Genomic DNA, 24,153 nt, shown 5'->3' with positions numbered 1-24,153 from the left:
ACTACAGTGGAGTAAGCATACAATAATGTTTACAGTTGGAAAAAACTGCCCGTATTAACCCACATAACTCAAGTGACATTTGTCGTTCTCCAGTTGCCTGCTATTTCCGTTCATAATGCCCACACTACAACCACATTGAATCTCTTGCTTTCCTATACACCCTTCACATTTTTCTATTTATGTGATTTTTGCCTACTGTCCTTTACATTAATGCCCTTCTCTCTCAGTCGTCGCCAATCACATTTCCTCTGAAACCACAGGATTTTATCTGTATGTCCCTTATATTTGACCTTGTGTTACATTTAGTCATGTGCACGTCTTATGTACCCAACTGCACTGTAATCTCAGTGTGTTTGGATTTGTGTATCTCTTCACAGGTTAGTCTGTCTCCCAAATCCATGTTATTTCTACTAAACCCATGGTACTTCCCAATAGCATATAGTTAACATCTTCAGGAGTTAGGTGTCAATAGCAATATTGTCCTAGGTAGCACAAAAGCCACATTAATAGAAGTGAGAGGACTGAAGGAGGTACAAATTACATTTAGGTTGGCAAATACAAGTATATAAAACAGAAAAAAAATCAATTTTGTCTAATTTAAGAAATGTTTTACTTATCGAGGTTCACATCTTATGATTTTTGCCGAATCTCCCAAGTTGAGCCAATTCTAGTCTGTCCTTCTCTATTAGCTCCACCCACCCACTTACTTACACACCATTATTTTCCCAGGAGATATCCATGAAGAGAAAATTACTCCTGGCATTATCCTGACCTAAGCCACACCCAGTATGTAGGCCCCGAGTGCATACAGAGAGCTTCCCTAACTCTCCTATGATCTATTTCCCACTAGTTTTTTCTTACCACTTTAACAATCAGGTTGCCTTTCCCTGCCTTTCATCTCTCCCTTAGCTCTGCCTGGCTGACGGACCTCACAGAGACTACACAGGCAGGAAAAATATTCAAATAATAGCAGCAGCTATCATTTACTGAATGTCTGTTACAATCTAGATACAGCACTAGATACTTTATAAAGTGTCTCTGATTCTCATGATAATCCTGATGATGTCAGACTAATTTTACAAACAAGGCACTTGAGCCTCAAAGAGGTAAGGTAACTTCTCAAATATCACCCGGCTGACAGTATTACAGCTGAAATTTAAGTTCAGCTCCACCTAGTTCCATAGCCCGTGTTTCTCCCACGCTATCATATGGCCAAAAACAAAATGTTGGCTGTTCTCCCAGCTTCCACCTTTGTCCCTCACCCCGACAATCGATTCACACAGCAGCCAGAGTGACCCTGTGTTCAAATATTAATTTTCTTTGATCAGATTCCTCCAATGGTCCTCCTTTGCTGAGAGTAAAAGCTGAAGTCCTTACTATGGCCTAAGAGCCCCATGTGATCTGTCCACTGGTCCCCTCCCCAATTACCTCTCCGGTCTGTTTGTCTCTCTCAGTTACTCCACTCCAGCCACACTGGCTTTTTTGTCATTCCTTACACATACACACCGTGCCTGTTCACACTTTAGGGCAGGGTCTTCACACTTACTGTTCCATCAGCCTGTAACACTCTTCTCCACCTCAAAGTCCTGTTAGCTTACTCCCATGCTTCTTTTAGGTCTCTTGTTCAAATGCCACCTTCTCAATGCGACCTTCCCAGGACACCTATTTTAAAATTGTTACCTCGTGACCTCAGACTCCCTATCCCCTCCCTTCTTTGCTTTCTGTTTTTCTCCAAAATATGTATTACTACTTGACATATTGTATGTTTATTTGTTTATTGTCAGTATCCTACTACTAGAATAAAAGCTCCATGAGAACAGGGATCTGTATATTCTGTTCACTGTATCTGGTATATAGTTGGTACTTAATATTTATCGAATAAGTAAATGAAGAGCCTTATCCTTTCTAGGTGTTTCAATAAAAATGGTATCAAAGACATTTTCCAGAAAGCAAATGCAAAGGCAACCTGCCTTTGTTCTAGTCTAGATTAATTTAGCAAAGCCTCAAACAATGCCTTTAAAGACCATTCCCTCTAATTTTTCCATAGTTGTGAATTGATAGCTGTGTCATTGAGCAACAGAGTGAGTACAGACTGAGCCAACTTAACCAGAGTGTAGTATTATAATCAAATAAAACTTACAGCAAAGTTAATCAGACACATATTTAATGATATGCATAATTGTCATTGTGCTGCACGGTAAGTCGGCATAAATGGTAGACACTTCATGTAAATGACTCTAATTACTATTTTTTTACACAGCCAACCAAACCAAGCATGTCTAGGACCAGATTTGGGGGAAAACAGGAAGGCAGGGAAAGCTGGCTACCTAAGTCTGAGGTAAGACCTCTCTATTTCATACCCTGAGGCGTTGGGCGAATGGTCTCCCAGCCTGGGTTATGCATCTTCAAGAGTAACTCTTTCCCCTCCATAGTAGTAGAGGTTTCCTTTTACCAAAGATTACAAAATTAGGCTGAGGGCTTGGCCTCTGTCTCCAGTTATAAAGCTGAGAGGAACCAGGGCAATCACTACTGCCCCAGGAAAACAGGGGCAGGCAAGCTGGTAGAAAAACCAAATAGCAAACTTACTGAGGACCTATGCCAGGCATACTAGTAGGTACTTTGCATAATGCATAATTCCTCTAACTTCCCCACCCTACCTGTGGCCCCAAATTCTGTTCCTAGGCAAGCAGAGGAGTAAGCAGAGACTGGGACAGTTCCAGTGAGGACTCCCTCCTCCATCCGCCAAATTCTCTCACAGAGCCTAAAATGTCACCAGAGAGAGTAACTTAGGTTAGCAAGCTAACACTACTAAGATGAAGAGGGAGCTGTTCTTTAGTGCGATTTCCATTGCCTCCTATCTTATCTAACCCACAGGAGGATAAAGAGACCCCCACTTTACTGTGGGTTTACCCAAACCTATCCAGCCTTTACAGCCCAGGCTAAGCCCACTCTCTCCGGGACACCATCCCTATTCACTGCAGCTCTGCTCTTTCCTCTTGCACTTATTGTCAGGGTCATTCATTTGGGGTACACAATCATTCACTTTGTGTCACCCTGTAATTAACTTCTTAGGTTAATGCTTATCTCCCCAGTGAGACGGCAAGCTTCTTAGCTGCAGAAATCTTGTCTTAAACCTCTTTAGTAACCCACATAAGGTCTAATATCTAGATGAATTAAAGTTACAAGGCAGTAGGTGACAGAAAGGAATCAAATCTCTGGTTCTAGGTAGAAAGCTGGTGTTGAAAAGAAGTTTGTAGTATTCTAGATTTGTCTTTATTATACTTCTGAGCTAATTTTTAAAACAACTTTCCCTATGAAAAACCAAGTGTGACTATCATTCGGGACACAGCAGATGTCTTTGGATAGAGGTCTGAGACATTTGGATCAGAGCTGTAAGATATACAGTGCCAAAAATATAAGGGCTTCCAGTTATATCCGAAAACACACATCTATAATGTCTGAAAGAGTCCTCCAGACCAAAGTGTAAATACAATTAAGTAGTATTAGGCAGGGTCACTGACCCTTGGTCCAATAGAATATAGAGAACCTGGAAAGGCTTTCCCTGAATGGATGACGATGCAAGTCTCAATCAACTTGGTCCAAATCTGATGGTGTCAGCTTCTCAAGTTCAAGGAGAATGACCTGGTTCTGGTGGTATAAGTCTGCATTTGGTTTGGAAAAACTCAGAAACAAGCCCGAATCAATTTCAACAGCAAATATTTGGGGCTGTGAGTTATCCCACCACACCCCAGTAAGGAGAACAGGCTTAAAAAGCAAATATTACATAGCTGAAAGATGTCTGATGGTAATGAATACGAAAGCTTCCTGTTTAAGGACAACCTATCAAGAGTTCAGTCTGGAAGATGTCAGTCGGAGCGGCTTTATACTGCTCCTAATAATTCTGATCAGAAGGTCACCTATTCCTGGAGCTCAAGAGGCATTCAGCTTCTCAAACTCATTTATTTCTGGACCTCAATGCTGAGTAGGTTGTTGACTCACATAACTAATACCGATTGAATAAGCATGTTCGGTGAGACAGACAAGATAGTCTCTTCCTTCTCTGATCACCAAGCGCCCAGCCCCAGAATTCTTTCAGGCACTGGAACGCTGTGCTAAAAATCTGACTGAAGAGCTAAGTCAAATTAAAACTGCATCTAGAATCCTAGGCCTTCAGCATTCTTCTATTAAGAAGTTGATGACCAGGTTTAGGTTTTCACTTTTCAATGTAGTTAAAAAAGACTATAATACTATTCATAAAGATCCTTGAAAATGATGACAAAATCTCTGACCTACTGTGTTTCCCCAAAAATAAGACCTAACTGGAAAATAAGCCCTAGCATGATTTTTCAGGATGACATCCCCTGAACATAAGTCCTAATGTGTCTTTTGGAGCAAAAATTAATGTAAGACCCGGTCTTATTTTCGGGGAAACACGGTAGTAATTCCACTACTGGGAGTAGTAACAGCAGCTACAAGTTCTTAAGTACTTACTATGTGCTAGGCGCTGTGCTGAGCCCTATTAAAATATCTCACTTAACCTCACAAAAACTAAAGAAGGTCATTACTATTATTTGACAGATGCATAAAGGGAAGCTTGGAAACTAGCATGGGGTCATACACTAGTGAGTGACGAAGGTGGGAGTCCACGTCAGACTGACTGAACTCCAGAGCCCATCTTTTTTACTACCACCCAAACTAGGAATATCTTAGGAAATAACCCCAAAATACCCCAAATATAAAATAAAACAACCCCAAAATAAAGCAACAACTTTAGGCATAAGGCTCAGTGCATAAGGTTCAACTTGAAGCATTCTAAATACATAACAGTTAAGTAAATGGAAGCAAATCGGATTATAAAATATGTAGGCATTAAAAATATTTTTATATCTAACTTTTAGTGACTCATGGAGGAAATTTTATGCTATAAATAGAAAAAGCAAAATACAAAATTTTACATACCGTCAGATCTCAACTATATAAAAAATGTATCTACACATGGAAAGATTATTTACTGTTAAATAAAAAAAGACAAGTTGCAGAATAATATATATACAGCATGGTCCCACTTATGTAAATAGTGTCTGACTCGTTTTAAGTATTCAATAAATGTAAGCCATTATTATTATTATTATTAACATATACTACTTTATAATCAGAAAAATCAACAAATTTACTTAAATTATAAGTTTCAGTACTTCCTTATTTAATAAATAAGAAGTGTATTACTTTAGAAAAATTAAATAACATGTAACTTTCTTTCCTGGAACTCTTAATTTATAAAATACCTCATAATTATACAATTTCAGATTAAATACCTCTAACTTATGGAAATCAAACTGCACTGAGAAAAATGATGCAACAATATTGATCATCTAAGGTATGGTTACATTCAGCATGTTGGACCACAGAAAACTGTGCTGACACTATTATACATGTTTAGAGTTTAAAGTCATAGATAGATCAGGGGTGGAATTTCAAGGGCTGTAATGAACAAGCAAATTCTCTTGGCCAGTATCTCACACTGCATCAAAACTAAGGCTTTAGGTGCATACACTCTTCAAGAGATAACCAACAGCTCCAGGGTGAGGCAGCAGGCACATGTAGGACATACGTGGAAATTAGGAGTATTTTTCAGCTGCTGTCTTTAGGTAGAATTTACACACACACACACACACACACACACACACACACACACACACTTCCACAAAGGGCTTATTTTGAATGAAAAATGGTCAACTCTTGAACTTAGTTCCTCAAGTTCCATAGGAGTCTCAATATTTGAATATGTAAGTTGAGATGTAAGGTCTGGGCTATAAGCACTGATTTTGGGCTCACCTATGGCAAGGGACAAGTTGAAACATTAAAAGATGAAAGATTTTTCCCTTCCCCTTTTCCTCAGGTATGTGCAACAAAATAAAATACCTGCCAAAGTAATAAAGAACATGGAAAGTGCTAGAGAATTAACTAGATAGAAAACAAAATAAAAAACCAACAACTATAACTTTGAAGAAGAGTTGTCTGTTTTTCCTGCACTGTATTGTACACTATTACAAAGCCATCGCACAGACAAGGAAGAGTCCTGGTTTAAGTCTTTACCTGTATCTTGCTCCATCAGCCCATTGCAGTACATGGCATGGTGCTCGATCTTTGTGGGTGGGAAGCCTTGGTCACATAGTGGGCAGGATATGTTGGTATTGGCTGAGAAGGTAAAAGCAGGTATTTCCTTCTCAGCATCTTCCCTGTTACCAACCTGAAGAACATGACAAATGGCAACTGTAACAGCTTTACTTTATAAAATAAATTTTCCCCCAAAGAACCGCAAGAGACTCCATCCCATACTTCATGTACTTTCAAAGAAACAATACCAGTTTGCCAAATTCAGGACTGAGGATTGAGAGACATTTAGTGCCTACCTAGTATGTGCTAAGCACTCTGCATGTAATACTCATATAATCCTCATAGTACCTTACAAAGGTATTGACATACCCTTTTAACACATGAAAAAGAGTTGTCCAACACAGTAAAGGAACTTGCCCAAAGTTACAGAACAAATAAGTGGCAAAGCTAAAACTCAAACCAAGGCCTATCTGGCTCCAAAAACTGAGGGCGTGCCTCTCCGATAGCACTGCAAGGCACTGTCTGCACTGGGATAGTGCACCGTGTCTGCTGTGTTTCAACAGTCTGTATATATCAACAGCATCTCAAAGACATTTTTGCAATCTGACAAATGAACGGTGATATTGTAAGTGACTTCAGACATAAGGAGTTAGAAAATAAGAGCTCTAAGCAAAAGCAGCACAATGAAAATTTAAGAACTAAAGCCTCAGCTTAGACCAGTAAAACATACCACCTCTTGTGTTTTGTGACATGGATTGAAAGAGGAAACACAACTGAGACCTAAATATTTCAGAAGGCCCAAGAAAAGTCATTAAGAGAATTCTGCCAAAGCCATTCTTATACCTGATCTCTTTTGCCCCTCAGTATTCTATAGTCACCATTTTTCCTATAGTCACCAGTATCTCGCAGAGGCAGTTATATTTTACCTTTACAGGTCAGAACTGAGAACTCTGCAGTGATTAATTCAACAGTATGAGTGAGCAGTGCAGCATTACTGCCTAACACTTGCTTCAAAGGACAGCATGTCCTATCCAATCAATGTGAAACTGTCCTGCATAGCCATTGCTTCCATTTAAGAGCAAGGAGCACCTGGGCTGTCCTTATGCCTTACTACAGGGAAAAAATAAACCATCTTCTCTGGTACAAGAACAAAACAGGACCAAAACAGCAATGGGTAGATAATCTGAGCTCTAAGCCAACTGGGTTTTTTTGGTGTTTTTGGTCTCTATAAGTTTTAGGCCATCCCTAAAATCTGCTGCTTGTGAACGTGCCCCAGCAGAGTGGGAAACAGGCCATCTAAATACCAAGTCAAGTAGTTTCTACAATTGCCAGAAAACGTTTTCAACATACCTGCCTTTTACTTAAGAAAACATACTCTGAAAGGGAAAAAAAAGATAAGAAAGGAACTAACGGTGGTTGAGCTCCCATACAATGCCAGGCGTGGCCAAGCATTTTCCATCTGCATCCCTCACAACAACCCTGCTGGCAAAGGTACTACGAGCTGCAGTATTACAGAAGAGGAAACTGAGGCTTGGAAAGGCCAAGTAACCTACCGATCACAGAGCTAGTAAGTAGACCACCTGGACTCAAGCCTAGGCCCGTGTGGCATCAGAACCTTCAGTACTTCATTCGGCCCTGGCGCGGCAAGAGCAAAAAGCACACCCTCCCACTTTGTTTCTGGAAGCTGACTGTGCCAGGCACTGTTATCCTTCTCTAGGAGGTGGGGAGTCAAGTGGGTTTACAAGTTCTCAGTGGTACTTATTCCAAGCTTAGTCACAGCTTCTCACAAACCCAGGTTCCTCTGTTCGTAAGTTTTACAATGAAAAGTTTCTTGTGTATGTAAAGCCATTTGAGCAAAGGGGAGAAAAATCAATATATCCTAAAATTTGCACGTAGGCTGGGTTACTGAAAGTTAGTGGTGACTGGGCAGTTACTAGGCATTCTAAAGTTCACCAAGTGCAGAAATGTTATATGACAGGAATGTCACAGTGCTACGCTCCTTTGTATCCATCACCAGCTCTATAAAACGTACAGAATGTACCTTCAACCATTAATGCATTCAAGAGGGGATAGTCTGTCTATTGTCCTATTGTGAATACAAGATGACTTTCATTCACACTCATAGGCAACCCAGAAGGTTTCTAAACATTTTTATATTAAAATAAGATTTTTTCCAGCATCATTAAAATGGTCTATTTAAATATTAACTACAATGGAGGAACCACAAGAGAAAAAAATACAAGCAAAACACCTTTTATTAGGACCATGCAGTCAGGGATTCAGTCTCAGCAGAACGGCTTCCACTTCTTTTAAAACACTATACAGCCATTTTCAAAAGAGGTGGTTGGACACTGAACCTTCATCTCTTAAAGAGCTCTTACCTTCTGGCCTCAAAAGAAACTTCACCTCAAGAAATGAAGCCAGTGAAAATAAAAGTATGTCCTACAAATCACCACCTCCTCCCCCTCCCCCACCAATCACATGTGTAGCTAAGAAAGCCGTTTGTTTAGATCTGTCTCCTCTTCCGATAGGACTCAAAACACAGTTTACTTAAAAACCAATGGACTAAACAGGCTGTTTGGTTCTGAATAATATCGATTAACTTTTCTGAGGACAGATTATCTGAGACTCCAAGTAAGGGAAACTCTCAGGCAAGATATTCAGAAAACATTACTTCCAAAGGAACCTGACCACTGCAGGAAATCAAATCAAGAGAGATTACAGTTCTGCCACAGGTATTCCAAATATCTCTGGAATACTGTCGAGCAGTTCTGTCATTAGTAAGGTAACTGTCGAATACTGTCGAGCAGTTCTCTGTCATTAGTAAGGTAATATCACTGAACAGACACGATACATTACAAAGCAGGAGGATAATAACTGGTTCCACATGCACACTTCTACTTGTGCCAAATCTCTGTGTCTTACATTCTTTATCGAATTTCATCTTCAGAGAAACCCAGTGAATAGCTCCATTATACATACGAAGAACTGAAATCCAGAAAAACATTACTCGTCTATGCTCCTAGGCCTCTATCTCTCTATCATTACACTTGTCAGACCACATTGTAATTATAATTTTCTGTTTCTGTGTCTGTCTCCTCCCGTAACAGGACCCTTTGAGGACAGGAACTATTTTTGTCTTATTTATCTTCATAGCTCAAGAGTCTAAAATGACGACTGGATTGCAGTATACTAACTATATTATCTGCTAAATAAATGAATAAAATGATTAATAATTTGCCCAAGGTTACAAAGCTAAGTGGTGGGATTGGGATTCAAAGTTATGCCACCTAATTCCAATACTCATGCTCCTTGCACTACACCAAACTACCTTCCAATAAATAAATAAAAACCTTAGGACAAATGACCCTATACACAGATTCTAAGGGCAAAAGTCTATACCCATTATACTATCTTTATATATATAACATGTGCAGATTTTCTATCTTTCTAGTAAGTGACTTGTAACTAGTAAGTGATTACTTAAAAACTACAGCATCTCTAACTTCTTTTAATGGAACTTTTAAGACGATTTAGAGACATCCACAGATATCAGCAAAGAGCAACACAAAAGGAGGACATTCAGTGCAGGAAAGGCCATACAATTCCATCTATTTCATGTGTAGTGGTACAGACATATACACTATAAATTCTAAATAGGGTTCATGCTTTTTGCCCCAAAGAACAGTCTCCTTCGCAGTCACGGATGGGTAAGAAATCAGCTTTAACTAAAGGCTTGCAGAGAGAGCTTCTTCTATATGTTGGGATGACTGTGTTAATAACACTCTGTTCCCCCATTACCATTTAGAAGGTTCTGGTCCCTCCCTAGGAAAAGGACCTGAGGCCATTTTGACATTGTCTAGCAGGATCTGTCCCTTAGTCACTCTGCTGCATGAAGTCTCATCATCTTTCCTACCACCACTGGCATCAGGGAATCTTGGTCTGTCAGTTGTGACAGATCGGGCTCCAGGAAACCAAGCCGTGTGCGTGATTCATGAAAGCAGAATTTCTACCCAGTTACCTGCAGTGCAGAAACTAGGGAGAGGATCTAACCTCTACTGTAAAAACTGTTTTCAAAAAACCTAGAGTATAGAAAGGAGTAAGAATGTAGCCTTTTTAAGGTACTCAGGAAAAGATAGTATATAGAATACAAACGTAACCAAATTCTTTATTTCCACAGAAAAATCAGTTTAATTCTCAGGCTGCTTTCACAACAACAGATTTTAAAGTCTTTAAATTATTTAAAGGAACTCTTGGTAATTAAATGTTTTATCAGTCTCAATATGAAAAATATACAGAGAACCTTAATCAGAAGTGTAAACTTATGTCAAACAGCTTTATGGTTAATGTGAAGTTAGGAAAGGTAGTATTGCAAATAGAGATTTGCTTATTTTATCATGCTGATATTCTGACTTTGCATTTCTGATCACATCTACAAATTAGGGCTACTTACAAATATAGTAACTTACAAATATAGTAACGATTTCCAAGACTGTTCATCTCTGTTACTTATCAGTATATAATGGAAAATAAAATACCTCAGACTTCAGAGAGAAATCTGTGTTCAAATTCTAGTTCTACCAATACTGGCAGCTTGAATTTGAACAAATTACTTAAACATCCTAAGCTTCCGTTTCCCCATCTGTAATAGAAATAATAAAGCCTATTAAAAGACTCAAGAAATGGTCACTACTGTTATTTTTGGAAACAATGCTGAACTGATCCTAACTATAAGAATCTCTCTCTGAGATAAGCGTCCTAAAAGCTGCAACCCTCTGTCACCTAAATCTTTTCAGCCAAGGTCAATGTAGCATCGGAGAGGGCTACCAATAGACAGAAACACAGAAAAAAATTAGAGAGAATATTCACCTCCTTATCTGCCATTATTATTCTTACTTCATCCACGGTCTCTCTGCTACCTGGAGAGACTTCTCTTTCAAGGTCAAAAGTTTCAGGGGAACTTAGTTGTGTCTCTGTAATTAAAAAATTTAAATCTCATTAATTTTCATTTTGTATTTTCACAATTAAAAAAACAAACATCTATTTCCCCTAAAGCTTAGGTTATGGTAATATTGCAGTGGCAACATAGATCTAGTTTGTTTCTTCTTAAAGCTTTACTGAGGCATAATTTACATACAACAGAATTCACCGATTTTCAGTATGTAATTTGATATGTTTTGACAAATACATGTAATTTATACATGGTATTATTTATACCACGTCATTACCACCACGATCAAGATATAAAACATTTCTAGCACCCCAAAAAGTTCTCTCTTTCTAGCACCCCTAAAGTGTACCCCTTTGCAGTCAATCCTCTCACGTTTGGCTCCCTGCTATGACCAATCTACTTTATGTTCCTATAGTTTTGCCTTTTCTAGAATGTCATGTATCGTCTTTTGTGTCTTACTTCTTTCATTTAGTATATGTGTTTGAGAAGCATCTATGTTATTACATATATCAGTAGTTCATCCCTTTTTACAGCTGAGTTGTATTCCACTGTGGATATATCAGTTTGTTTATCCATTCATTCATTTGGCTTCTTTCCAGCAGAGCTGTGGTTTTTAACTTTGACAAAAAACAAAAACCTGCCAATTTTAGTTCTGAGGTTAGAGAGATGATGAGAGACAACAAAAATTGGAAGCAGAAAAAGAAAATACATTCTCAACAAAGATATCTTTCTTTATTTTTTAAGCAGCATCTATTCACTCAACATTAATTAAACAAATATTTATTCAATAAGTTCCAGGCATTGTAATAGCCTGGAGCTACTAGCAATATGGAGATGTAAGATGGGGTCCCTCAGAGTCTCACAGTTCCGGGGTCAGCATACTATAGCTGATGAGGCAAATCTAGCCAGCTGCCTGTTTTTGTTAATAAATTTTTATTGGAACACAGCCACACTCATTCTTCTTTGTATTGTCTATGGTTGCTTTTGTGCTAAAATGACAGAGTTGAGTAGTTTCAACAGAGACTGCATGGCACACAAAGCCTAAATATTAGGTTGGTGCAAAGCAACTGCAATTTAAAAGGTTAAAAGTAATTGCAAAAACCGCAATTGCTTTTGCACCAACCTATACTTATTATCTAGTCATTTATAGAAAAACTTTTCCAACCTCTGGTCTAGACCCCCATCTCTTAATATAACAAAAGAACAATAACTATATTTCAAAGAAGGACAATAAATCTGGAAAAGAAACGTGCCTCAGAACACAAATCCAGTAAGTTCTCTGTTATATACACTGTACATCTAACTGGTACTTCTGTGCTTCACAAATACAATGAACGGCCAATGTTGGGCAAATAAAGTACCTGCAAGACACTGAGGTAGCTTCTCAATCAAAAAGAAGGATTAAATACATTTCTAATGTTAACTACAGTTTAATACATCATAATTTTTTGAAAACTGGATACACACACACACAAATTTTACTACTTTATTAGAAAAAGGATTACAGTGCATAAACTTCAAAGTCTTTGTCAAGTTTCTCTGAGAGTCATTACCAAAAAAGACAGTCTGTTAAAAAATAATAGCTGCTCACTGTTTGCACTCCTGTAACAATAAAAGGCCTTTAATTAAGTTTTTCTGTGAATGGCTAAAATGTTCAACTATAAAGACAATTTAAGAGGGCATTAGTTCCTTAGAAATAAACAACGCTGTTATCATACACAATGGGGGCATAAGGCTATATAATCCTGCTTCTTCGACAGAGTAATTCTAAAAAGATGCTATAATTTTGAATATCAGACCCTTGGAACTGTCAGAAATATGTAACACAAAATAAGTACTACACTCAATCTGTGTTTCACCCATTTAGAACAGAATTTTTGGACATTTAGATGCACAGCTTCTAAATTTTATTTTTAGAATTACATAGGACTCAGGAGTCTAGCTCCACCAAGAAGTTACGCTTCCTTAGCAACAGGAACAGTTACACTTCCTTAGTAAAACAGTATTTTGCAATCTAATTTAGAAGTGGCTTATGTCAGCAAACAGTTGAACTTAATTAGCAGGCTAATAACAGCAAGTCATGATCGTAAAAGTTATCTAACCTCAGTCATAAAGGTCTTGCTTTTTCCTCTCTTATTGACTAGGGCTTTCAAGACTATTGTATTTTCAGGTTCCTCCTGCGAGATCCCAGGGTGACGTCACACGCCATCTTCCTAAACAAACTGAGTGACTTCCGAGCAGGATGGCATAAGCACAGCATTCCGGAGTGCTCCTACCAAAACTGGAGCACTTAATAATGGGTCTCTTAGTAGGTATCATTAGGCACTAATCCCAATACATTTCAGATGAATTAAGAAAACACTTTCAATAAAAACCAACAAGTTAAACTTTATGATATGCTGCCAAATGTTTTCAAGTATTTACAAGACATACTTTTCTTCTTTTTTAAAAACTTTATTAAAATATAGCTAACATATAATATAAAATTAGTTTCAGGCATACACCATAGTTATTCAACATTTATATACCTAAAGAAGTGATCACCGTAAGTCCAGAAACCACCTGACACCGTACACCATACCACACTATCACAATATTATTGACTATATTCTCTATGCTGTGAATGACATCCGCATGACTTATTTGTTTTATACCTAGAAATTTGAACCTTCTATTCCCCTTCACCTTTCCCCCTCCTTTTTAATTTTTCAATTACAGTTGACATTCAATATTTTATATTAAATTCAGGTGTATAGCATAGTGGGTAGACATTTATGTAATTTAAGAAGTGATCCCCCTAACTAGTCTAGTACCCACCTGACACCATACATAGTCATTACCATATTATTGACTATATTCCCTGTGCTTTACTTTACATCCAGGACTATTCTGTAACTACCAATTTGTACTTCTTAATCCCTTCCCCTTTGTCACCCACCCCCAAACCTCCTCCCATTTGGCAACCATCAAAATGTTCTCTGTATCTATGAGTTTTGTTTCTGTTTTGTTTATTTTGTTCTTTAGATTCCACACATAAGCAAAATCACATTGCATCTGTCTTTATCTGACATACTCCACTCAGCACAGTACCCTCCAGGTTTATCCATGCCACTGCAGATGGCAAGAACCCATTCATTCCCTTCCCTGGCCGAGCAATATTCCATTGTATATATTACCACCTACACATTATCCACTCGTCCATCGATACACATCCAGGCTGCCTCCACATCTTGGCCATTGTAAGCAATGCTGCAATGAACATATGGATACATTCATCCCCTCAAAGTAGCATTTGGGGTTTTTCAGATAATTACCCAGAAATGGGATTACTGGGTACTTCTTTGTCTCTTGTTATAGCCTCTGTTTTAAAGAATTATTTTCTCTGCTACCACAGCTGTTTTTTCACTTCCATTTTCATAAAATATCTTTTCCTCATCCCTTTACTTTCAGTCTGTATGTGTCTTTCGATCTGAAGTGAGTCTCTTACAGGCAGCATATGTAAGGGTCTTGTTTTCTTATCCATTCAGCCAGCCTACCTTTTGATTGGATCATTTAATCCACTTACATTTAAAGTAATTATTGATAGATATGTAGTTATTACCATTTTATTATTCACCTTTTTTTTCATCTTAAATAAGTCCCTCTAAGATTCCTTGTAATTCTGGTTTGATGTTGATGAACTCCTTTATCTTTTTGTCTGGGAAGCTCTTCATCTGTCCTTCGATTCTAAATGATAGCTTTGCTGGGTAATCTTGGTTGTAGGTCCTTGCTTTCCATCACTTTGAATACTTCCTGCCACTCCCTTCTGGCCTGCAAAGTTTCTGTTGAGAAATCAGCTGACAGTCTTACGGGAGCTCCCTAGTAAGTAACTAACAGTTTTTCTCTTGCTGCTTTTAAGATTCTTCCTTTGTATTCAACCTTCGGTATTTTAATTTATGATGTGTCTTGGTGTGGGCCTCTTTGGGTTCATCTTGTTTTAGATTCTCAGCACTTCCTGGGCTTGTATATTTATTTCTTTTACCAGGCTAGGGAAATTTCCAGGCATTATTTCTTCAAATAGGTTCTCAATTCCTTGCTCTGTCTCTTCTCCTTCTGGCACCCCTATGATGTGAATGTTAGTATGCTTGATGTTGTCCCAGAGACCCCTTAAACTGTCCTCATTTTTTTAGATTCTTTTTTCTTTTTGCTGTTTTGATTGGGTGTTTTCTGCTTCCTTATCTTCTAAATCACTGATTTGATCCTCTGCTTCATGTAATGTACTGCTGATGCCCTCTAATATAGTCTTCATTTCAGCTATTGTATTCTTTATTTCTGACTGGTTCTTTTTTATGTTTCTTTATCTCCATTTTTATGTTTCCTATATCTTTGTTGAAGTTTTCCCTGAGTTCAATAAGCATCCTTATAACTAGTGTTTTGAACAATGCATCTGGTAGATTGCTTGTCTCTAGTTTGTTTAGTTCTTTTTCTGGAGCTTTGTTCTGTTCTTTTATTCGGGACATGTTTCTTTGTCTCCCCATTTTGGCTGCTTCCCTGTGTTTGTGTCTATGTATTAGGTAGAGCTGCTATGTCTCCCAGTCTTAGAAAAGGGGCCTTATGTAGTAGGTGTGCTGTGGGGCCCAGTGGTGCACTCTTCCTGGTCACCTGAGCTGGATGCTCCAGGTGTGTCTCTTGTATGAGTTGTGTGTACCCTCCTGTTGTAGTTGAGCCTTAGTTGCTGTCTGCACATTAATGGGAGGGATTGACCTTCGGGCTGATTGGCTGTGAGTACAGTAAAGGAGCTGCTATGCAGAGACTGACCCCACAAAAGCAGGATTCACTGTAGCATGCTCTGGTGCCTGCCCAGTGTGTCCTTTGGCTGTGATATCCCCGGAGGTGGCTGGGTGATGCTCCACCTGGGTCTGAAGCTGGCCTCCGGGCGTACCAGCCCCAGGGCCTCCTGGGAGGAACCCCACCTCAGGCCAGGTTCAGCCACAGCCTGTGCCCTGCCCAGAGCCATCTGGCATGAACCACAAAGCCATCCACAGATGACTGCCACCACACTGGACTTGAGGGTTCCTCAAGAGGCCAAGCTACAAACCGACGCCAGCTGTCGCTACTGTCAGGTTTAGGGATGCTGAGCCAGAGATACAGGATATGCTGAAGCCAGATGCTACATGTTTGGGTTTTGTGAACCTTTGAGAGATTTTGGGAAAGTCCGCTGGATAAGCCAAGACAAGCCGTTTATATGGAAAAGCCACCAGAAGCAGCTTTGGTATGTCCAAAAGTTGGGTGGGGCGGGGTCTCAGGGAATTAGGGCCAACGAACGGTGTTAGCTGTGTTGATGGACACTGAGATACGGCAGCTGCCTGTGTCTGCATGCGGGATGGGGACAGGCTCAACAAAGAAACACTGGTTTCCACCAGCTCCTCCACTGGGAGAAAGGTGCCCTTCCAGCTCTCGCCCTGCAGCCAGACAGCTCAGTTTCTCCCCATATGTCCCTGGCACCTTTCAAGCTGCTACCCCAGTGCTGGAACTCAGAGCGAGTGAGTCCATCAGCGAGTAAGTCACAGGCCCTTTAAGAGGAGCTCTTGGGACCACAACTGCTCTAGTCCCACTCAGCTACAACCTCTGCTCGTTTTCACAGCCAGAAGTTATAGGGAATTCTCTCCCCAGCACTGAACCCCTGGGCTGGGGAGCCTGGTGTAGGGGCTGGGACCCCTTGCTCCTCCAGGGGGAACTTCCGCAGCTCAGATATCCCTCCTGATTTTTAATGGTCATACATGGGTATGGAACCAGCCCATTCCACAGACCCTCCTACTAGTCTCAAGGTGGTCTCTTCTGTATCCATAGTTTTCTTATTTTTGTTTCTTTCATGTTTTTTTCCACAGAAACTCAAACTTAGTTTATACTAGTCTCTCTGACCCTGACAGGTTATATGAGACCTAAAGGAAAACTAGGTATGACTTATAATAACGTTTGTACACCACTTGCTGCCCAAAGAGTTTAAACATTAATAGGAAATCCACTCAATCTCACGTGAATGAGGTTACTGATAAATGTAATAGGCCCACTTTTAAGAAAATACAAGCTAAAACAAATTCCTTAGAAAGTAGTGGTTCATATCACACAATATTGTTCATAGTATACAATGATTCAACTCAAGAGTTCTCTTAGTATCTTAGTTCGTTTAAAATTATTGGTTTATCAAAATATATTCATGTGCATCTCTGAATGAACAGCTCTTATACGTCCTAAAGCAAGATACACGTCTTTTCATCTCTACAATTAACAAAAAGCAAAGTACAGTGCTTAATCAGGTTAAATGTTTGTCTGAGATTAAAATATAAGTCAATAAACAAAACAGTGCACAAAATTCAATTTCTTGACTCCCTATATAATTCCTTGTGAGTGGCAATGCAAAATAAAAAGCTCTGAGAAAAATCTGCTAAATGACAGGCCACTTTGAGAACAGCCCAACTTTGAGAATCCATAAACCAAAACATAAAGTCCTCTTAGCCCTGAATGTACAATTAAGTGCTATTTCCGATGCTTTGCTGCCATCGCTGATGAGCCTAATAACCAAACATGCAGACAAAAGAGCCATGTTAATTTCAAAACTCAAATATCTCTAAGAGAAAAGATTGAGAATCAGATTCAAAGTCCGTTAAAAAAAAAGTGTGTGTGCACAATGTATGTGTATATACATATGTATGTGTGGAGATACACACAACCAATCACACATAAATTTCCTGGGGGTGGGTTGGAAAAGTCAGGAAAATTAATAGGCACAAAAAGGTAGATAGCTAGGGATCAGAAATTCAGTGAAATCACAGTGGGGTACTTACCAGGACACACAGTATCTTCCTCTGCAGAATTCTCTGGCATAAAGACTGAGTCTCTCTTACTTGTCAAAGCAGCAATGCTGAAAAAGAACCAAACCCCAAGTGAATTCCCAGTAAAATGAATCAGAACACAGGACCAAAAGCAACGGTGAGTTATTAATAAAGCCACAGGTAATCTGATACCTGCTGTCCAATACCACAAAAGCACAACAGGGAAGCAAGGAATCAGTAGTGAAAACTCCAAGCCAGAAATAGGGGAAATAAACATACTTACAACTTTGGTTCCAGTAAAATCACTGAATGAAAAGAAACCCCCTTTTGGAGTCTTTGCAAAGGAAGGGTGAAAGGTAAGGACTATCTATGAAACCACAGAAGACAAAAACTCCACTCCTATATGAAGATATCCAAGGTGTTTCATAGCCTCCAGCTGAGCCTTTTGAAGGCTAGATATCTATAAACTCATAAGAGAAGATATGGAGATTCTCCTGACAACACATGAGCTTTTCCTGCACCTTGCAGTTAAATATCTTCTTTATCTCAAGATGTGGCTTTCCAAGCAACAAAAATAAGATACAGTTCCAAATTGCCCTACAGCGAAAATCTGCCCACACAAGTGGACTATGTCTTCTGAGAAGAACGTAATTATCAATGGCTCCCCTCATCCGGCCTTCGGGTTTACCCTGCCTGCTCATGGAATGCCATCTCTTCCCGACACAGGACAGAAGGCTGAGAAATCTGAGCATCTGAGCTATCAAGCCCTCTCATGCGTCAGACCTTTCACGATTAGTTTGATCACGTCTGTATGAGGATGCAAACCCTCACATCAACCCCGAAGCACAGAGAAGAGAAAATAACCACGACTGAGTCATGATAAATAACTAAATCCTGATAGGAAACCACAAGTGATTTCTCTCTCTAAATAAAACATCTCATAGCATTTGTTATAAACCCAAGCCAGACACAGTTTACTCTGCATGTAACATTAGGGCTCTATTCAAAGGTCCATCACAAAACAATTTGCTGACATTTATAAAATGGGCTAATCAATTTGAAGTCAAACCGCATTGCCTGCAATTCCAACTCTCTCCTGGTGACAAAGCATATAATCATTTATTAAAACCTACATCTGCTCTGCACAAGGCTCCCTACAACAAAGCAGAGAAGCCTGCGGGAAGCAGAATGCCTACTCCAGTTAAAACCACTTCCAAAACTGTCTCAACAGCAGGAGAATCAAACCAAAACCATATTCTTCAGCTCAGGAAGAGCTACTACTATTAACTTAACCAAAAGCCTAGGAACACCAACTAAATTCCAGCAAATGGCAACTGGGCCTCAACTTCCATGTGGGAGATGAAGGTCACTCAACATAAGATTAAGCTCTTGAGTAATCCCCAAAGCTCAACTACTGGATAAAGGGGAAAGTAACTGGAAGCCTGATCTGGTTAATAGTGCAGTTTGTAACCCGTCAACTATTATATGTAATTAAAGCGAGAAGACCTAAGATGGAAAACCCCCATTAATCAATCATCGAGATTAACTGAGGAGGTAATGCAAATACCCATTTAAAGGGAAGATGAGATACAATCAGAATGAAAGTGGCATAGGCACGAGAGTGGGAGTCACACAGGTTCTGTGTGGCCTGAATAACATGAAGGCTTCAAAGAGGAGGTAAGTCTTAAGAGTAGACTTAAAGAATGTGCATGTTTTGGATATGCAGATAAAATTAGCATAAGCAGAGGAAACAAAAGGAATATAAGGACGAGAAGGAGCATAAAGAAATCAGTTTAAAACCTTCAAATTGGCACACCATGTTTCCCCGAAAATAAGACCGGGTCTTACATTAAGTTTTGCTCCAAACGATGCATTAGAGCTTACACTTGGGGGATGTCATCCTGAAAAATCACACTAGGGCTTATTTTCCGGTTAGGTCTTATTTTCAGGGAAACACGGTAGGAAGCTAGCATAGTTAAGAGAGTAGCAGGATATAATCACTTTTCAGGGAATAGTGTAAATGGGATTGTGCCAAGATGGCTGGATTGAACAAGAAAACCAACAAGAAAAACCCAGATTTCTTTTACCCAAATAGTCTAGGCTTCTGTGAGATGCATATTTGAGAACTGAGAGATAATGATTTCTCCTAGTCTGTGCTTATAACGAGCTAAAAAAAAAAAATCCCTGGCAAGCTGTCCCTATACAGTCTCACTCATGTGGTTTATCTCTCTTATTCTGGCACCATCGGAGAATTCCGACCCATAACAACGTATAATCTTACCTTTGTGAGGCAGGTACAGAGTTTCCTTCTTCAGAAGTTTCTTCAACAAATAGCCCTTGGGAAGACTGCAAAGAAATATGTAACGTTATAAATATAAAGGCACAGATGACTAGTTTCTCTCCTATTTTTTTTAATTAATTGTTCGACATTATCACTCAGCAACTGGCAATAAGAAAAAACATTTTATATAAAATCAGTAAGTTTCAGTAAGAAGAACATATCCTGTGGAGTCAGAAGACTGAGATTTAAATTATAGGTGAATCACCTACTAACTTTATAATCTTGGGTAAGTCACATTTGAATTTGTGGCCTCATCTTAAAATGGGTATTAATGATTGCCTCACAGAGTGTTACTGTGAGAATTAAATAAGATATGCTATGTACTTTGTAAAATGCAAAACATAAATATTAATTGGTCAGTCAAATGAACTGACTTCAGAAAAGCAGTTATAAAGCTTCGGTTGTGGAAGGAAGAAACAGAGAGAAAAGTCCAGTTTTCAATGGAAATACTGAGTTGGGAAAAACAGTGCAATCCACAAAAGACTCTCTGGGCACAACCAAGTCGTAAAAGAATATCCTAAAGGGAAGGTCCTAAAGATTCCTTTCGGGTTACCAGAAGGCAAGTGGGGAGAGGGGAGCAGGGCTCTAGAAGAGGGTAAAGGGGGTCTAATATATGGTGATGGAAAGAGAACTGACTCTGGGTGGTGAACACAAAGTGTGAGATATAGATAATGTATTACAGAATTGTACACCTAAAATCTATGTACCTTTATAAACAATTGTCGCCCCAATAAACTTTAAAGAAGAAAAGCAAGATTCTTTTGCTACAAATCTGCCACTATGGTTTTGGTATCTAGCTGCAGGGATATCTTTTAAGAAACATAACAAGTAGAGAGTGGATAAGGAAAAGATCATTTTCTTTGATTCATGGTAGAGTTGGTACAAATGTCAACTCATTAAATGGAGTTACACAGAAGAGCACAGAGAAGGCAGCTACTGCCTACGTAGGTGGACTTCTGAGGAAGTGCCTGGGCTGTGAGGATTCTTCCAACAGATGAAAAGCTACTGGCTGAAGTTTACAGGTTCTCCTAACAGGATATAAATAACCTAAACAAGTTAGGCATCTACCACTCTGGTAAATGATGAAATAAACTAAAAAAACGGAATCCCTTCAGTCAAAGGGAAGATAAAGCTGTACAATGATCAGGAATGTAGCCATTATGAAAAATAAGGGTTCAACAAAACTGTCAAATGGACTAAAATACAACAGCAATAAATACTTCACCTATTTGTTTTAACTCGGTAGTGACAGTTTCATTCCTGAAATCTCAAAAAAGGTAAATACTGACACCTAGTGTCCATTTAATAGCCTTCTTAGAATGACTTGCTTGAGAAGAATCAAGGCATTAAGGCAGGGGTGTCAAAACTGCGGCCCACGGGCCAACTGCGGTCCGCAATCCATTGTTAATTGGCCTGCAACCAATTCCAAAAATATATTTAGTTAACTTAAATAAACCAGGTGAAGCAGTATGTACTTCACCTCGAGTGAGTGGCCCGGCTGTTTGTGTATTTTACCGCATATGGTCCTTGGTAAAAAACGTTGAAAAAAGTTTGGACACCCCTGCATTAAGGTATAAGATACCTTCATTTCCGCCTCCACCTTCGGCTAAAGCATATCTCTACCTTCCCCAGAGTACATTTTTTTAAAATTATTGTACACCAATTATAAGCCAGGCTCTTGCTAATCACTTACATGCATTATCTCCTTTAATCCTCACAAGAAACTTTTGAGACAAAAACCATTAAATTATTTTAGAAATGAGGAAAGTACAATTTTGACAGGTTTAAATAATTTGCCCAAAATTACGGAGTTGGTGAAAAGTAGAACTAGGACCTGTCTGAGTCCAAAATCCATGCTTTAACCACCACGGTTATATTGTTTTACTCTTCTTCCCAACCATTTCAACATATCCCAAGAATGTCTTTACTTCATTAAATCATTTTTAATTTCTAAACTTATACCTCGAGCATGCTAGGAATGTAACTTTAAGGAAACTGTGGCCTAATCAAAACATAACACTCTGCCTGAAGAAATAATGTTAATGGAAAAAGGGTAGTTTGCAAAACATCTTAAAGGAAAAATCCAAAGATCCAGAATCAAGCAGTGTCTTCAACACCACGGCCTGGGAAGTGAAAGTAAACAGACACATAGAAATGTCCTCTGTTGTCAAGCACTGGTCGCTAATCAGGTCTTTCCATAAACTAGTTGAATCATCCCTTAAAATTTCTATTTTCTGATTACTATTTCAGGTTGCACACACCTCATCCCAGAGGAAGGACACTAGATGGTGTACCTGAGTATTGTGATCACTGAAAATGTCTCTTCCATAATAAATTAACAAACTGTCATTTGGTGTACATGTCAGCTTGAAGTTTGGTTAGTCAGTCAGCTCTCATACCCCCACACAATTTGGTCATTTCTGGGAAACAAATTCCAGTATCAGGACTGAAAAATTAAGATACTAAAAAGTATTCACTACATCAATTTACTAGCCCTCCACCTCCCTGCTATACAGACATCAAGATGACCTTTGCATTAACAACTTCCCTATGACCTCAGTGATGCCAGAAACCAGTTCCCCTCTGATTGTAAAGCTTTTACAACCCTCATATAAACAATGTGTCCCAGGGTGAATGTTTTTCTGAGTCCCGGGACTGTCTTGCTACCTCTATCAACCAAGTAGTCTCAAAAATGGGCAGCTTCAGCGAAGCCAAAATCAATAGAAAATGTTTAATAAAAACAAATTCTCTCAACACACAATGTGAGATATACATTAATGTATTACAGAATTGTACACCTGAAATCTATGTAACTTTACTAACAATTGTCGCCCCAATAAACTTTAAAGAAAAAACAAAACAAAAAACAAATTATTTCTACCCACAGTTCCTGAATGCAAAAGATCAAGTACAAGAGGTGAAATTACAATCGTTAATGCCTTCATTATTTGCCTATAAAATTAGTAAGTTTATTTCTTTTGTTTTTTAAAGATACTATTCTATGTTGGCAAGGCTAAAGTGAAGTAGGCAGTCTCATACATTGTTGGAAGGAAGGAGTACAAATCTGAGCAACCTTTCTGAAAAGCAATCTGGCAATAAATAGCAGGTCTTTTTTTTGTTTGTTTTATGTTCATAACTCTCACCCACATTTTTCTGGTTCCCTACCCCTAAGGACACTAGTTTTAAATAAAGAAAAGTTTTATTTAGAAAGACGTTTATCACAACCAAAACATCCAACAAAAGGAAAATGGTTAAAATATTATGGTAAATCATAGGCCAGAATATTAGGTAGTCATTAAAAATGAAATCTATAAATAATTTTAATATCACAAGGCAATGTTTAAATAATGTTTTTACTTTAAAATACAAAAATATAAAAATATAATCGAAACCATACAAAATATAGGTATAGAAAAAAAGACGAAGGAATACATCACTGGATAGTAGAACTGTGGGTGCTCTCAACTTCACTCTTCAAACTTTTCAGCATTTTTCAATAATTCTAAGTGATTTCTACAATTAATTTTAATGATTACAATGGATACCTACTATGTTGTCAGCCTGGTCTCCTTTTACTGAGGACGGCCCCTCATTCCTTCCATTACGTTAGAGCAGTGGGCTCATAGTCATTCGTACAATTTGACACATACCCCTTCAGGCCACACCCAACTGGGATGGTGAGGGCTGTTAACCTCAAATGGGCCATAAGTCCTTTTCTAGACATTTGAAATTGGAACTGGAAGAGAGTAAATCTCCTGTAAACTGTACTTAAGTTTGGGAGCTGGACAATCAGTGTTTTCCACTATTATACCACGTGAAACAGAGAAGCAAAGGAAGATGGTCTGCAAGGAGAAAGCTGAAGCAGATACAATTTAGCACTGAGATACAGAAAAATTACAGATGATTTTCTAGACCCAGTACCTTCTCCAGGC

General features: G+C 38.8%; 1 protein-coding gene across 3 annotated transcripts in view; it reads right to left on the bottom strand.

The window, feature by feature from the left end:
• Positions 1–24,153, bottom strand: part of UIMC1 (ubiquitin interaction motif containing 1) — a 91,219-nt gene that overhangs the window by 23,855 nt on the left and 43,211 nt on the right. For all 3 annotated transcript variants that reach the window (XM_074313429.1, XM_074313431.1, XM_074313430.1), the window contains 4 exons: positions 20,162–20,226; positions 17,893–17,969; positions 10,987–11,090; positions 6,097–6,250 (listed from right to left, as the gene is read on the bottom strand). In XM_074313429.1, the coding sequence (XP_074169530.1) occupies positions 6,097–6,250; positions 10,987–11,090; positions 17,893–17,969; positions 20,162–20,226 (400 nt within the window). The remainder of the gene's footprint in view (positions 1–6,096; positions 6,251–10,986; positions 11,091–17,892; positions 17,970–20,161; positions 20,227–24,153) is intronic.

This window comes from Rhinolophus sinicus, chromosome 5 (assembly GCF_057876585.1).
Source record: "Rhinolophus sinicus isolate RSI-liver-muscle chromosome 5, RSI-T2T, whole genome shotgun sequence".
Classification (NCBI taxonomy): domain Eukaryota; kingdom Metazoa; phylum Chordata; class Mammalia; order Chiroptera; family Rhinolophidae; genus Rhinolophus; species Rhinolophus sinicus.
This window is presented reverse-complemented; position numbering and strand designations above follow the sequence as displayed.